The sequence below is a fragment of the Emys orbicularis genome, chromosome 24 (assembly GCF_028017835.1).
Source record: "Emys orbicularis isolate rEmyOrb1 chromosome 24, rEmyOrb1.hap1, whole genome shotgun sequence".
Taxonomy (NCBI): Eukaryota; Metazoa; Chordata; order Testudines; family Emydidae; genus Emys; species Emys orbicularis.
In genome coordinates this window covers 3,004,820-3,020,348 of record NC_088706.1, presented here as the reverse complement: position 1 = coordinate 3,020,348, position 15,529 = coordinate 3,004,820, and the positions used below count along the sequence as shown (strand labels likewise).

The 15,529-nt window shown below is 49.6% G+C and overlaps 1 protein-coding gene across 1 annotated transcript in view; it reads right to left on the bottom strand.

Annotated features, from left to right (window-relative positions):
- Window positions 1-15,529, bottom strand: part of LOC135894084 (excitatory amino acid transporter 5-like) — a 94,473-nt gene that overhangs the window by 44,817 nt on the left and 34,127 nt on the right. The window contains exon 3 of the mRNA XM_065422105.1: window positions 7,539-7,751. Coding sequence (XP_065278177.1) covers window positions 7,539-7,751 — 213 coding nt within the window. The remainder of the gene's footprint in view (window positions 1-7,538; window positions 7,752-15,529) is intronic.

Below are 15,529 nucleotides of genomic sequence, written 5' to 3'. Positions count from 1 at the left end.
ACTCCCGAGGTTACACACTGCCCAGCCACTTAGTGCACGGAAAGTGCGCAGATGCAGCGCTCTAAAAAACCCACCCCGACGAGAGGCGTAGAGCTTTCTGCGCCGGGGCTACTGCGCTGGAGTGCCAGTGTAGACACCGTGGTGATTACAGCGCTGCCATTGGCCTCCAGGACGTGTCCCACAATGCCTGTTCTCGCCTCTCTGGCCATCGGTTTGAACTCTACTGCCCTGCTCTCAGGTGACCAACCAGCAGCCCCACCCCGTACATTCCTTTGCAAATTTGAAAGTCCCCCTCCTGTTTGCTAGGTGATGCGTGCAGTGGTCTCAGCGTATCTTTCCAAGTGGCCATGCCTGTTCCATGCACCAGGCGATCCCCCGCTTGGAGCAATGCCGAGCTGCTGGACCTCATCGGCATTTGGGGAGAGGAGGCTGTGCAGTCCCAGTTGCGCTCCAGCCATAGGAATTATGATACCTACGGACAGATTTCACGATGCATGACAGAAAGGGGCCATGACCAGGACACACTGCAGTGCAGGGTCAAAGTGAAGCAGCTGCAAAACACCTGCCACAAGGTGCGGGAGACACACCTCCGGTGCTGCGCCCATGACCTGCCAGTTCTACAAAGAACTGGACACAATACTCGGCAGCGACCCTACTTCCACTGCAAAGGCCTCTGTGGATACTTCGGTGGCTCATGTGCCAGTCGAGAGTGGACCGAGCCAGGAGGAGGAAATCTTGGCTGAGGATGTGGAGGGGGAGGGGGACCCAGAGGCAGAGGATGGCTCAGAGGTCAGAGATGCATGCAGCCAGGAGCTCTTTTCTACCCTGGAGGAGGCTAGCCAGTCACAGCTGTTGGATGTTGGCGAAGTGCAAACAGGAGAGGAGGCCCCTGGTAAGTGGCTTTGATTTGGGGAATCGCTGAAGCGAGTTGTTGGGGGCAGGAGGGTTGCAAAAAGCAGGCTTGTGTCTGTATGATGCAGGTACCACCATATGCCTAGTCTGAGCAGCGGAACAGGGTGTTGATTGACTCCGTCACGTCACGGGAATCTGCCTCAGAGATTCCAGGAAACTCTCGTGGAGATACTGGGCAATCCGCTGCCGCAGATTCCTTGGGAGAGCTGCTTTGTTTCTTGCACCATTAAGGGTAACTTTTTCCCGCGCCACTGTGCCATCACGGGACGGGGGGGGGGGAGGGGCAGAGGTGAAAGTGGACTGGTACAGGCCGGTACAGCATACCAGTAAGAAGCCAGTGCCAGCCCGTATGCAGCCGACATTCAAGCACTGCCACAGTGGCACTTCAATGTCGTTGCCCCTTCCCGCCCCCCGTTGGCCACCGACAGTGGGGGGCAAAAGGAGCAGCTGCCCCAGGGCCAGCGATTTCAAAGGGCCTGGCGCTCCCGGCCACCGCCGCTGCTACTGCAGCAGCGGCCTGAGCCCCAGGCCCTTTGAAATCACCGCTGGAGCCCTGTATCGGTAAGAATGTAATACTGCTTTCACCCCGGGAAGGAGGACCATTGCTGCACACAGGCGAGCTGCATTAAGGGCCAGGGCAGAAGCCATAGGCTGGGAGAAGACCCTCCCTTGATTCCCTGCTCACCCTCAGCAGCGAGGTATCTTCCATAATGATCACATCCCGTGGGAAGTGTGGGGACAGGAAAGATTATCAGGCCCCCCCACAGTGCTGGCTCTCCCCAAGAGCCACGTGCCCAGTGTACAGCAGGGTCCGGGAAGAGTGATTTCCCCTGCCCCTGCGGCTACTCACCATTTTGGGAGTCTTGTGGCTCACATGTGCTTGCCTGGGGTCAGCCAGTTAGTGACAAGTGTGAGAGTACTGGCTAAAAGAACAGGAGTACTTGTGGCACCTTAGAGACTAACAAATTTATTAGAGCATAAGCTTTCGTGGGCTACAGCCCACTTCTTCGGATGCATATAGAATGGAACATATATTGAGGAGATATATATCCACACATACAGAGAGCATGAACAGGTGCGAGTTGTCTTACCAACTCTGAGAGGCCAATTAAGTAAGAGAAAAAAAAACTTTTGAAGTGATAATCAAGATGGCCCAGTACAGACAGTTTGATAAGAAGTGTGAGAATACTTACAAGGGGAGATAGATTCAATGTTTGTAATGGCTCAGCCATTCCCAGTCCTTATTCAGTCCTAAATTGATTGTATCTAGTTTGCATATCAATTCCAGCTCAGCAGTCTCTCATTGGAGTCTGTTTTTGAAGTTTTTCTGTTGTAAAATAGCCACCCGCAGGTCTGTCATTGAATGACCAGACAGGTTAAAGCAGGGGTAGGCAACCTATGGCACGCGTGCCGAAGGCGGCACGCGAGCTGATTTTCAGTGGCACTCATACTGCCCGGGTCCTGGCCACCGGTCTGGGGGGCTCTGCATTTTAATTTAATTTTAAATGAAGCTTCTTAAACATTTTAAAAACCTTATTTACTTTATATACAAGAATAGTTTAGTTATATATTATAGACTTATAGAAAGAGACCTTCTAAAAACATTAAAATGTATTACTGGCACGCAAAACTTTAAATTAGAGTGAATAAATGAAGACTCGGCACACCACTTCTGAAAGGTTGCCTACCCCTGGGTTAAAGTGTTCTCCCACTGATTTTTGAGTATTATGATTCCTGATGTCAGATTTGTGTCCATTAATTCTTTTGCGTAGAGACTGTCCGGTTTGACCAATGTACATGGCAGAGGGGCATTGCTGGCACGTGATGGCATATATCACATACTGGCTGTGTATTAAATCACTCAATCAGTGTTCTCTGTGTTGCAAAACAATACTGCTTCTGTAAAATGTTGTTTAAACTTCCTTGGGAGCCCAGCCTCCCTCTTTATCGGCAGCAGAACGGTTGCGAAGAATTAGAAAGTGGCCACGAAGAACTAAGGAGGACTTTCTGCGTGAGGTTATGATGCACTCTGCGGCCGAGAAACAGGAATTGAAGGAGTGGTGGGACAGCGAGAAGAGGGACTGAAAGGAGAATGCAGCATACCAGAATGAAGCCATGAAGCAGCTCTTAAACATTATGGAGCGCCAAACGGACACGATCCAGGTGCTACTAGCACTGCAAACTGAGCAGCTCTGTGCCTGCCCTCCCCTGCAGCCGCTGTCGCAAAACTCTTTCCCATGCGCCCCCACACACACTGCCAACACACTCTTATCAACCTTCTGGCTCCAGCCTGTACCCGCGGCATTCCACTCCTCCCCCCTCACAGTCCAGCCCTGCGGACTCCCACTATCCATTGCACTCAACACCCATCCCGCTGCAATTTGGCCCTCTGAAGTACAGTACCTGCTGCATTGTACTCCAAAAAAGAAGGCTGGATATGATCCCTGGACATACACAAATCTTAAGCCATCCTGGGACCCCACCTCCTCCTGGGACCTTCCATTCCCCCATCCCACTCAGTGCTGATGTGTTTTTTTTGTTTGACTCTCTCCTCCAGTTGTTGTTTTTTAATAAAAGAATTACGTTGGTTTGAAAGCAATCTTTATTCGATTAATTGAAAGCAAACAGAACCCCGCAAAGCAACAATTATGTTAAACCTTCATATTGCATCGTCTGTACCAATCACAATCACCTCCTAGCATTACAAGCACTGCACTCGCGAGCATAGCAACAAATATTAGTGGCTTTCAGCTTCAAATTGCTGCCTCAAGCCATCCCTGATCCTTATGGCCCCGCGCTGTGCCCCTCTAATAGCCCTGGTCTCTGGCTGTGCAAACTCAGCGTCCAGCCACTGAGCCTCAGCGGTCCAGCCCTGAGTGAAGCTTTCACCCTTTCCTTCACAAATATTATGGAGCGTACAACATGCGGCTATAAGCATTGGAATATTGTCATCGGCCAGATCCGGCCTCCCATAGAGGCAGTGCCAGCGGGCCTTTAAACGGCCAAAAGCACACAACAGTCATTCTGCACTTGCTCAGCCTGTTGTTGAACCACTCCTTGCTGCTGGCAAGTTGCCCCATGTATGGCTCCATGCGCTATGGCATTAAGGGGTAGACGGGGTCTCCCAGGATCCCAATGGGCATTTCGACTTCCCCTACGGTGATCTCCTGGTCTGGGAAGAAAGTCCCTGTTTGCAGCTTCTTGAACAGGCCAATGTTCCGAAAGATGCGCGTGTCATGCACCTTTCCGGACCAGCCTGCGTTAATGTCTGTGACATGCCCCCGGTGATCTACAAGCACCTGGAGAACCATTGAGAAATACCCCTTGTGATTAATGTACTCGGAGGCTAGGTTGTCTGGTGCCAGAATTGGAATATGCGTGCCATCGATTGCCCCTCCGCAGTTAGGGAAACCCATTTGTGCAAAGCCATCCACAATGTCATGCACGTTGCCCAGAGTCACAGTCTTTCAGAGCAGGATGCAATTAATGGCCCTGCACACTTCCATCAACACGACTCCAACTGTCGACTTTCCCACTCCAAACCGGTTAGCGACCGATCGGTAGCAGTCTGGAGGAGCCAGCTTCCACAGTGCAATCGCCACGCACTTCTCCAGTGACAGGGCAGCTCTCATTCTCATGTCCTTGCGCCGCAGGGCTGGGGCAAGCTCATCACACAGTCCCATGAATGTGGCTTTCCTCATCCGAAAGTTCTGCAGCCACTGCTCGTCATCCCAGACGTGCATGATAATGTGCGCCCATCACTCAGTGCTTGTTTCCCGAGCCCAAAAGTGGCGTTCCACTGTGGTCAGCACCTCCGTGAATGCCACAAGCCATCTCATGTCGTAGCTACTACGTGTAGCGAGATCAATGTTGAACTCCTCTTGCCTTTGTAGTTTAAGGAATAAATCCACTGCCACTCCTGATGTGTTAGTGAGAGTGAGCAGCATATTGGTCAACAGTGTGGGATCCATTCCTGCAGACTGAAGAGGCAGAGTGCACAGTACACAAACCGTTGAAAGATGGCGCCAAATGCAGACAGAAGCACAGGGACTACTGGGATGGGAAGCAATGCATCATGGGGCATTGGGACAGGACCGAGGATGCCCCGTGACCCCCTCCGTCTTTCCACAACTTTTAGCGGCAGAAGAGGAAGCGATGCTCTATGGGATAGCTGCCCAGAGTGCACCACTCCGAATACCGCTGCAAGTGCTGCAAGTGTGAACATGCTATTGTGCGGGCAGCTGACAGTGTGAACACACAACAGCGGTTTCCCTTTGGTGCTCTCTGAGTGGCGCTGTTACTCCAGGCGCTTTAATTCTACCAGTGTAGACATACCCTTATTGTTTATTACAACAATCTGTAACCCAGGAACCCCCACTTTTTGTCCTCTGACTGCAGAAGTGTTAACGGGCCACTCTACCTTGCATGGTCCCTTCCAATATGGGTTAACTGCTTATGCTAAACAAGCTATTCCCCCTTGCATTTTCCTGTGAGTGAGTTCCTTTCCCAGACCAGAAGAAGAGCTCTGTGTGTCTCAAAAGCTTGTCTCTCTCTCACCACCAGAAGTTGATTCAATAAAAGATATTCCCTCACCCACCAAGTCTCGCTAATATCCTGGGCTACAACTACATGGCATACAAACTATTTCTCTACGTTTCAGAATTAATTGAGCACTTAATAACCTGCTCCTTTCATGTCACTGGCTGGACTCTGTAATTGTTCACTCCTGCCTGGCTGCCAGAGACAAGCCACTCAGAGCCCTTGCTAGAGGCCTGCAGCCGGCTGGGTAAAGGGGGAGAGTGGAAGGAAGATGGTGGCCAGGGTGCCCAAGACCCAGAGTGGCCACAGGGGTATCTCTCAGGAGAGGGAGGGCAGCTGACTCAGTGCATGCATGTGCGGGAGATGATGAGTTGATGGGGGGTGTTGTGGGGGAAGGGAAGAATTAACTGACTTTGTTGGGGCTCACTCCTGCTGCATTCGTTGCAGGGCCCCCTGCCCGTGGCGAGTGAGGAGAAAGCAGAAGGCTGGAGCTGAGGGAGTGACTTCTCGGTGGCAGCTGGGGAAGAGCAGATCCCCCCTCACTTCACTGACCGTAGACACCTGGGGTGGGATCCACGAAAGGCTGTAGGCTTTGCAATACCGAGTGTCACAGCACCTAACTTTTGGGCACCTAGAAAATCACAGGCACAACACTGGGCTCCACAAAGCCTGGGTTAGGTGCCTCGGTTCCTACATGATGAATGGGAGGGAGGTGTCCCAGGGTCTGGGCAATGCCCCAGCCTGGAGCCAGTCTCTTGGACCCACACATCTCTGCAGGGGGAGCAGGTGGTGCTTGCAGCGCTCACCTGGGATGTGGGAGGTCCAGTTTCAGCTCCCCCCTCTCTGTCAGAGGGGAATCAGGATCCAGAGGTGGATTACAGATGTGTAGGGCCCTGGGCCAGAGCAAGTGGGGGCCCCCCTCCCCAGGCTCCTGCTGGGGAAATGGGGTCAGGGCGCGGGAGCTTCCCCAGCTCCCTGGCAGGAGCAGGTCAGGGCACAGGGGTGCCCATTTTTCCAGAGCCCCCCACTTGGCCGGGGCCTGTTGGCCAATCCACCACTGCCAGGATCTGAACAGGGGTCTCCCCCCATCCCGGCTGGGTGCCCAACCACTGGATTAGAGTGCGTCTCTTGCTTTCCCTCTACCTTCCCCCCCCCCCCCAGTAACTAAGTGTTTATCCAGAGTGGAATGGCCATGGGGCCAGAGAGACTGGAAATGACTCTGTGGCCTGGTGGTTCGGGCCCCAAGGTGGAAGATCCTGGGGGTCCAGTCCCTTCCTCCAGTCACTCTTTCGTGATTGATCCACAGTGGAACAGCTTCAGGGACTCCACCTCACCACATCCCCAGCTCAGTGGATAGCACACTCTTCTGAGAGGTGGGAGGCCCCTCTTCAAATCCTTTCACTCCCCTGGCAGAGAGGAGGATTGAACCTGGGGTTGCCACACCCCAGCGAGTGTGCTAACCACTGGGCTAAAGGTTATAAGGTGGGTCAGTACCACTGCCACCACCTCCTCCTCCAGCCAGATTTTGAATGGGACCAGATCCAGTAGACCTGCTCAGAGTCCACATACAGATTGGGCTCTGCACACAACTTAGGGAGCCGAATGCCTGTGTCCCCCATTCATGACTTGTTCTGGGGCTTAGGGCAGGAGACAGGCGTCCGGATGCCTAGAGCGAGGCAGCAGCATGCACGCCCCACAGTCTAAAATTTGGGTGTCTACTGGCTAGGGAACTTTTACCGCAGAAATTGAGGTGCTGAGGGAGTTTAGGTGCCTACAGGGTTAAGCAGCAGCTAAGCAGGAGTTCTGTGGATCGTTCTGGTGCTGCACGGAGAGGTTTAGGCACCTCAGTTGCTGCATGGATTGCAGTCAGAGTCAGTTGTCGTGTGAACAAGTGCACTCTGGGGAAGTTGTACCCACTTACTCCAGGGCTGAATTTGGCCAATTTCTTCTTAAATGTTCTTTGAGACGTTAATCTTGTTAAAAGCTCATGTGAACTCATGTACGGTGTGACGAACTTGGCTGTAAACAAGAAAACAGGACCTGTCGTTATAAAATCAGGGCTAGTCCAGAAAGCTGCTGGAGCGTACCTGATTAAATCCAGTAAGGCATCTGCAGAACTCAACACCACTTTGCCCACGGTATACTCCTCCTTTTGGGCAGCAGCACCTGGATGAATGTTGATCACAAGCACAATCCCAACAGTCACAGCCATGAATGTCGTCCAAAGATAATAGGTGAGTGTGATCAACCCCATCTTCCCACAGGCCTTGGAGTCCATGGTGGCCAGGCCAGACATCAGGCTGAAAGAGAAAAGAACACGTTCAGCGAACTCTCACAACTGAACTGCACAAGACATGTCTCTGGCAGAGACCGCCCGAGTCACCAACTCCACGTGGTGCTTGCCCCAGCAGAGCCCGCACTGGCCATGAGACCTGCAGGGTGCTTGCCACCTGCCAAGGTCCTGAACTCCAATCCACTTAAGCTCATTGAGCTCAACCATCTGCTCAGTGCACAGGGCTGGACAAGGAGCAAACAAGGTGTTAGCTTCCGTTATGCTGAAACCAGCATCGTGTCAGCCATTATATCAATCACTGGGAGGCTTCCCCTGGGATTCCATGTCCAACGCTGGCCACGCCATTTGAAATGGGCAACAAAAATGGTTAGAGTCCTGGAGAGACTTCATATGAGGCCTCAGAGACAAGAGAAATAAGCAGTGACACGACAGAGGATTAGATAAAGTAATCCACGAGTTCCTATTTACCTGCTCAGATTCTCCAGCCTGTGTTATGCAGGAAGTCAGACTAGATGATCATAATGGTCTATGACTCATAAATGAGACAGTCAGTGTAATTGAAAGGCAACAAATTTTAAGTGGATTTTAAAAATCCTGTAGAACTAATTGGCACAAGATATCACTGATGCCAAGAATTCAGTAGGATTAAAAGGAAGGGATTAGACATTTAATGAATCATAGGCGCCGACTCTGTGGGTGCTCTGGGGCTGGAGCACCCACAGAAACACTCACTAGCAGCCCCCCCAATCAGCTCCTCCCTCTCCCCCCAGCACCTCCTGCCTGCCAGCAGGCCCCATCCATCAGCTGCTCCCCCTCTCTCCCAGCGCCTCCCATCTGCTGCGATCAGCTGTTCAGCAGCGTGCAGGAGGCACTGGGGAGGAGGGGGAGGAGCGAGGGTGGGGCGTGTTCGGGGGCGGGGGCAGAGCGGGGGTGGGAAGAGGTGGGCTGGGGGTGTGGTGGGGGCAGGAAGAGGCAGGGCGGTGGTGGAGTTGGGGCGGGAAGAGGTGGGGTGGGAGTGGGGGATTGGGGTTGAGTGGGGGTGGGGCTTGGGGTGGAGCACCCCCCAGGAACACAGAAAGACGGCGCCTCTGTAATGAATAATAAGAACACCCACACTTAAATGAGATAGGACAGAGAATTTATAAGAAAGTGAGCCTGTCTGCTTCAGGGCATAATCCAAACTTCCCCCAAAGGCAGGTTATTCCATAAATGTCACTTGTCCAGGTTTTTGTAATAGTTGGGCCTACAAATTTACCCTAATTGGGAGCTCAGCTGAGAGTGGAACTTCCTAGAATGTCACAATAATGGGTAACAATAAATGTTAATGGAAAAAGGTGGGAAAGGGAGTCCAAACGCAAAGGCCAACTGCTAGAATCCAAGGACTGTGTTAAAATCCTGCCTGGTAAAGAAGAGACGTGTGGGGCCAGAAAGCAATGGACCAAAATTGGTGTGTCAGAAATTAGGCCTAATTGGTGGACAAAAGAATGAAGGGCTGGGCTATCTGCCCACCACTGCCTTTGGGGCCTTAAAAGAAAAGACTTTGGGGGGTGGAATCAGGACAACGGTTGGCTCAGAAGCGGGAGGACTGGGAGGAGAAAGCTACCCCATCATGGCTGCCATCGGAGGTGATGCTAGCCCATGGGAGGCCCAAGCAGGAACATTTGGGGGCCCCTCTTACCTCTCCCTCCACAAACCAAACAATCTTCCCAGCCCCCACACACAGACACAGACACTTGTTAAAAAGTCCACGTTCAATAAGATGGATGGTATTTGTGGGTAATACTAAATCGGGGGCCAAGACTGTATATTTTGCAACACTGCTGTAAGCCTGTAAACAAAAAGGCAGCTAAAAGCAATAACCTGAGCAGCCCGGTACTGGTGCAAGTTTGCCAGGTCTTAGAGCAGCTGATCAGACCGTGGGCCATGCCCATGTTTCTCCAGCAATAAGGATGCAAGTAAGAGAGAAGCTGCATTTTCTCTCAGAGCTGTTCTTTTCTCTCCCCTTTTGGGTTCCATTGTTTTATTTTCTAGGAAATGGGATCGGACTTTAACAGTAGCAGCAGCAGCAACAGCTCCAGCTCATCTCAACTATTTTTTTCTCTCTCACGCGCCCCAAACCAGGAAAGTTATGACCACTTTTAATCCATCTAAAAGGCTAGAGAGATAAGGTGGGTGAGGTACACCTTGTCTCTCTAATATCCTGGGCCTGACACGGCTACAGCTACACTGCATACATCTAAGAGACAGACTGCCAGGCACGGGTTTTTGTCCTTCTAAAAACTCGACAGTTAAGGGAAAGGAAGAAGGGTTGTTGCTCAAAGCCTTACTCAATACTTTACATTTTTAAGGCTTTAGCTGTTTTTCCTTCTTTTTCTCGATCTTTAATAAAAGGCCAGAGAGGTGTTGAGTCGTGTGTTCCATGGGACTAAGCCAGCTGAGGTCTCTGTACTCAGAACCCCACACTTGGTTTAAAACTTAGTGTTGTACAGTGACAGGGTCAGGTGAGCATCTTTGACTGCCTGCGTCCATTTATTCCACTGAAATGAATACAGCCGGTTTCTTGCACCTTCTTCTGAGGCAGCTGGTGCTGCCTATCATCAGAAAAGTATCCGAGTCAGGAGGGATCCCATTCCCTGGTCAATAGGTGACTCTTGGGGGGGACACAAAGGGGAGGACACGTGACCTTCCCACGTGACTCCTCCCCGCCCCACCCCCAGCTCGGGGCCCCTGCGCTCTCCCCGTCCCCCCCCAATCCCACGTTACCCGGGGGGGGGGGCTCTCTGTTCTCCTGCTGCGCTGGCTCCCCCCTGGCTCTTCCTGGAGCCACTCCCGGATGCTGCCCAGTGCAGCGCAGCGGCTGCCTGGGAGAGTGTCTGACTGCGGCAGCAGCAGGCTGCCTCCCTCCCAGGCTTGGCATACAGGACAGCGGCTGAGCGAGTCGGAGCTCCCCCCGTCCTCCCCAAGGCATGCTCGGAGTCAGCTCCTGTCCCCAGAAGCTGAGCCTGGGCGGGGGGCAGCCTGCTGCTGCCACAGCCACGTGCTCTCCCGGACAGCCGCTGCACTGGGCAGCGTGGTTGGAAGAGGAGAGGCTCTGGCCCTGCCTCTTCCCTTCTGGCTCTACCCCTGCCCCTTCCTTTCCCTGCCCAGCCTGGCTGCTGGGGGCACTTGACCTTGCTGGAGGGGCACTTGGCCCTCCGTGCACCTACCCCGAGTCGCCCCTGTCAGAGGCAGTCTGGAATGTCCGTGTGCCTGAGCTCTTCTTGGGTTACAGGAAAACTGAATGTTTCTGAATTCTGCAAAAGCCTTTTTTGAGCTCTCCCAGTGGGCTTGTTTTTACCCGTCCAAACTCCTTGTACACTCAGGGCTGGTCTACACCGAACAGTTACATCTGCAGAGCGACATTTCACACCCCTGAGAGACACTGTTACACCAACTAACCCCCAGTGCAGACGAATTCTTCCATCGACCTAGCTACTGCCTCTCACGGAGGTGGACTACCTACAATCTCATCGCTGTAGTAAGTGGCTACATTTACTGAAGCACTACAGTGGTGTAGCCAGAGCCTCAGGCCATGTCTACACTACCACTTATGTCGGCAAAACATATGTCGTTCAGGGGCTGCCTGAAACAGTAGCTCAGAGCAGTGCACTGTTTCCTCTCATCTCAATGGGGCTTAATTCTGAAACCCAATTCCCCTCCCCTGCCTTCTGATGTGCCAAAAGCCCCAATTGCTCCCCACCTAGCTGCCAAAACCCACAGCTACCCCCTTAAGACCTGTGCAATGCAATGATGTGCTGTCAGTACAAACATCTGTGCCACATTAAAAAGCTCAGATCCACACCTCAATGAGTGCCCTACCCACTGGGTGGTAGAGTTAGTTTTTTATGCTCTGATCCCATTAGGGTGACCAGATGTCCTGATTTTATAGGGACAGTCCCGATTTTTGGGTCTTTTTCTTATATAGGCTCCTATTACCCGCCACCTCCTGTCCCGATTTTTCACACGTGCTGTCTGGTCACCCTAGATCCAATGGAATTGGTCCTGCTTTGAGCAGGGGGTTGGACTAGATGACCTCCTGAGGTCCCTTCCAACCCTGATATTCTATGATTCTATGATATTTAATTCTTTTTACAATATGGAACAGCTCCACCAGGAGACATTAAGAAAGCATTACAGAGACTGACTATAACCTGTTGATTGGACCTAGGTTCAAGTCTCAGCTCTGAATCAGGAAACTTTCTCTGGTTTTTGTCATGAACAATTTCAAAAGGTCTTGTGTTCATTCTGCATCAAAACCTCACATTTTTGGTGAAATGTAATTCTTGTTTTCCAGTCAGCCCTGTTCATTTCCAGACATTCTAACATTTGGGTATTTTAAAAAGATGATGAATTTTTGTAAAATAAGCATACTCTTGGGTTTTGGTACTAGCTGAGCTCCATTCAAACACACTTTCAAACTTTCCTCATCTTTAACTGAGTTTTGGCTTGCAAAAGTAGCTTAAATGTATCCCCTGGTGCATATATGCTATTACTTTTTTTTAAAAAGCTGTTAAAAGAACATTATGATTGCCAAGTCAAGCACTCAAAAGTTAGGAAATACCAGAATTATGGTTTCCTGTGTAGCCTTAATTCTGTCCCCTTGTGTATATGAATTATGAGGCGTTTTTAATTACATAATCACATACTATTTCCCCCCACTATTTTAGCAGCAAGCCTGCAGCAAACTCTACCAAGGAAAACACGGATAGGAAACAGCGATTTTGGTAGTTTATAACTTGACCATATCTGGGTGGATTTTTCATGGGAAGAGCAAAAGGCCCCAAGATTAACTCCCTGTCTAATTTCAAGCTCCTGATGTAAACATGGAGACATCAATTCTCTTAAAAAATAGTCAGAACAAAACGTTTATAATGGAAAATGATACAGAACCTAAATACAGGAGTCACTGCCATTCCAACAATGACCATTCAGGACTCCCTCCCAGAGGCTGCTGAGGACTGAAGGTAGAGTTATGCAAACAAAGTGCTAGCATCGAATATGTTTGCTGTGTACCTGTGCAGAAAGCTTTCCTCACAAGGGCAGAAACATGTGAACAATGCTCAGCAGTCTAAATTAATCTCTACCAGTCCAATGTGAGGGGGCAGAGGTGGAGACCGGGCGTGGTCAGGGCCCAGTACAATCAAAGGAGGCGCACTACATCAGTGTTGACCTTTGACCACTGACCTGATATTTAAAGGGGGCTATTTGGAATTAAAGCAGAGTTTAAATGCCAAAATGCTTAATATGAGCATTTAAAGCTGTAACAAAAGTAGGTGGCCACTGTACTATACATTAATGTTTTGGACAGGCTTTGCAATAAGTTTGGTTAAGGCTTAGCAAAGTCTAGCAGTTAAGCAATGAGAGTTAGCGTAAGGATTTCACTAAGGTTATAGGGATTTCTGCAACATGGATCTTGTGATAAACAAGCAAATCACAAAGAACAGTTTGTTTGCAAACAAATTTCTCGGAGATTCTTAGGCAAATGTACCCGAGAGGGCTAACCACATTCATGTGTTGGAAACTTATTGACACAAATAGCTTGGGGCAGTGATCAGAATCCCAATTATGGTTTGACAGACAGCCATACGTGGACAGGAGGCTGGAAACAAATTTCAATATGGTCCCCAGACATGTGGGTAGGGTGACCAGATAGCAACTGTGAAAAATCAGAACAGGGGGTAGCGGGTAATTGGCGCCTATATAAGAAAAAGTCCCCAGAACCAGGACTGTCCCCATAAAAACGGGACATCTGGTCACCCTACGTGTGAGTGTACGGAAAAAAGGGGATAAAATAAGATATACGCCCACCCTTTAGTTGGACTCATTGGAATAATAAGCAGGCGGAAGCTCAAATGTCATTTCCACTTGTGAAGATCTCCACTTACTTTTTCTTCTGCCTTTGCTGTTACCAGTCACTATGAGGTTGTAAGTACGTCAGCTCTGGGAATTGTTCTGGCCTATTCAAGCCATAAGATTGTAAGCACACACTAAGCGGAGGGGTCGGGGGGGAAAGTAGTGGGTCGTTTTGTAATACTTGTCTTGCTCTATCTTACTTTTCTATTATTTCAATTAGACTTGTCTGAATGAAATAAAACTCAAAGTCTCAATGTGTGCTCCACCAATCTCATTTCCTATAATAAATTTACATAGCTGCCTAAGTAAAGAAACACTTATTAGTGACTGGTACAATTTACACTCTAAATTAATCAAAGGCTACCGCAGAGACAGAGAGCAACATCTTCAGAAGCAGTATTGCTGACTCGCATAATATTTGCTGCCTTTCTTACAGATCCAGCTGCTGGAATCATGTCATTACCTGATAATCTCAGTTTTCATTATAAAAGAAAAGTAAATTTCTAGCCCTTGTTTAGAGAAAAGCTAAAAAATGTGAATTTATGAAATCCAAAACCGGAAGACAAATAAAATTAATTAATTAGTGACTTGGATGTTTGGAGTTGAAGACATTACGCAAGTCACTGTGGCAATTTTGAAATTTTTCCCCAGAGTCTGGGAAGTTTCACCCTAAAGAGTGAAAATTTCAGAAAGATAGGAGCAACTGAAAATAGGGGGTAAGAAGGGAAACTTGCTTTAGGTATGGCATTCACTGTTCCTGCTATATTGCAAAGAACTTTAAAAAGTCGGCCTTTAAACAGAAAGGTCTTCTCTACCTGAACTTTAGCAGAGCTGGCACGCGCTGTAATTATTTCTGTAATCTTGGCCCTGCTCCTGCAAACACTCAGGCCTGGTCTATGGCACAGATTACGTTGACCTAACTATGTATGTGTCTACATTAAAATTTCATTCCCGCCAACGTAACTGCCCCGCTATGCTGACTTAATAACTCCACCTCCGCGAGAGGCGAAGAGTCCATGTCAAAGTAGTCAGGTCAACTCAGTGTCAGTGTAGACAGTGCGTTGCTGACATGGACTGTTACTGGCTTTCAGAAGCCATCCCACAATGCCCCACACTGCCAGTATAATCGGGACAAGCGCTCCTGGTGAGGACATGCACCACCGATACAAGGAGCGTAGTGTGGACACGCAAAAGTGATTTAATTACTGCAGCGGCTGCATGCTGTGGTAACATAGGTTGACATAATTTTGCAATGTAGACGTGCCCTCAGGCATTTCAGTAATTGTACAAACTGACTGGGACTATTCTGTGACGTTGTGCAGTCTATATGGTTTTATAAAAACATAATAAGAAGTGAATATAATGTAACTGGAATAGTTTTATAAAAATATCATAAGTGAATATAATGTAACTGGAATATGCTTCATGCAAAAGGTCTCTTGTAAGGTATCATTACAAAGCTTATAATCTACTGAGTGTGATCATCCCATTTGTATAAATGTACCACTCTTGTATCTAACACTAGAAATATGAAATATAACTCTGAGGGCCTATTGTAGTTATGTAAAGTGTGGGCCATTAATGATGGATTGGAATCTTGATGACTCCCATTAACAAGGACCATTGTCTGCAGATGGCTGTGTTTACCTGTTAGTCTTCCTGTATATGTGTGTGCTGGCAAGTGGGCAATGAAGTCTTGCAGTGACATGTGATCATGTCACCTGAACTGGAATCCATCTTTAACCTGGTGCTTTTCCAGTGGGGGTGGGGTGGAAACCCAGAGGGACAAAGGGTTCCCGCCTTATGCAAAAGATATAGAAAAGGGGGAGAGAGGAGCCATCATGAAGAATCCCCTAGCTATCACCTGAGCTGGAACAAGAGCTGTACCAGGGG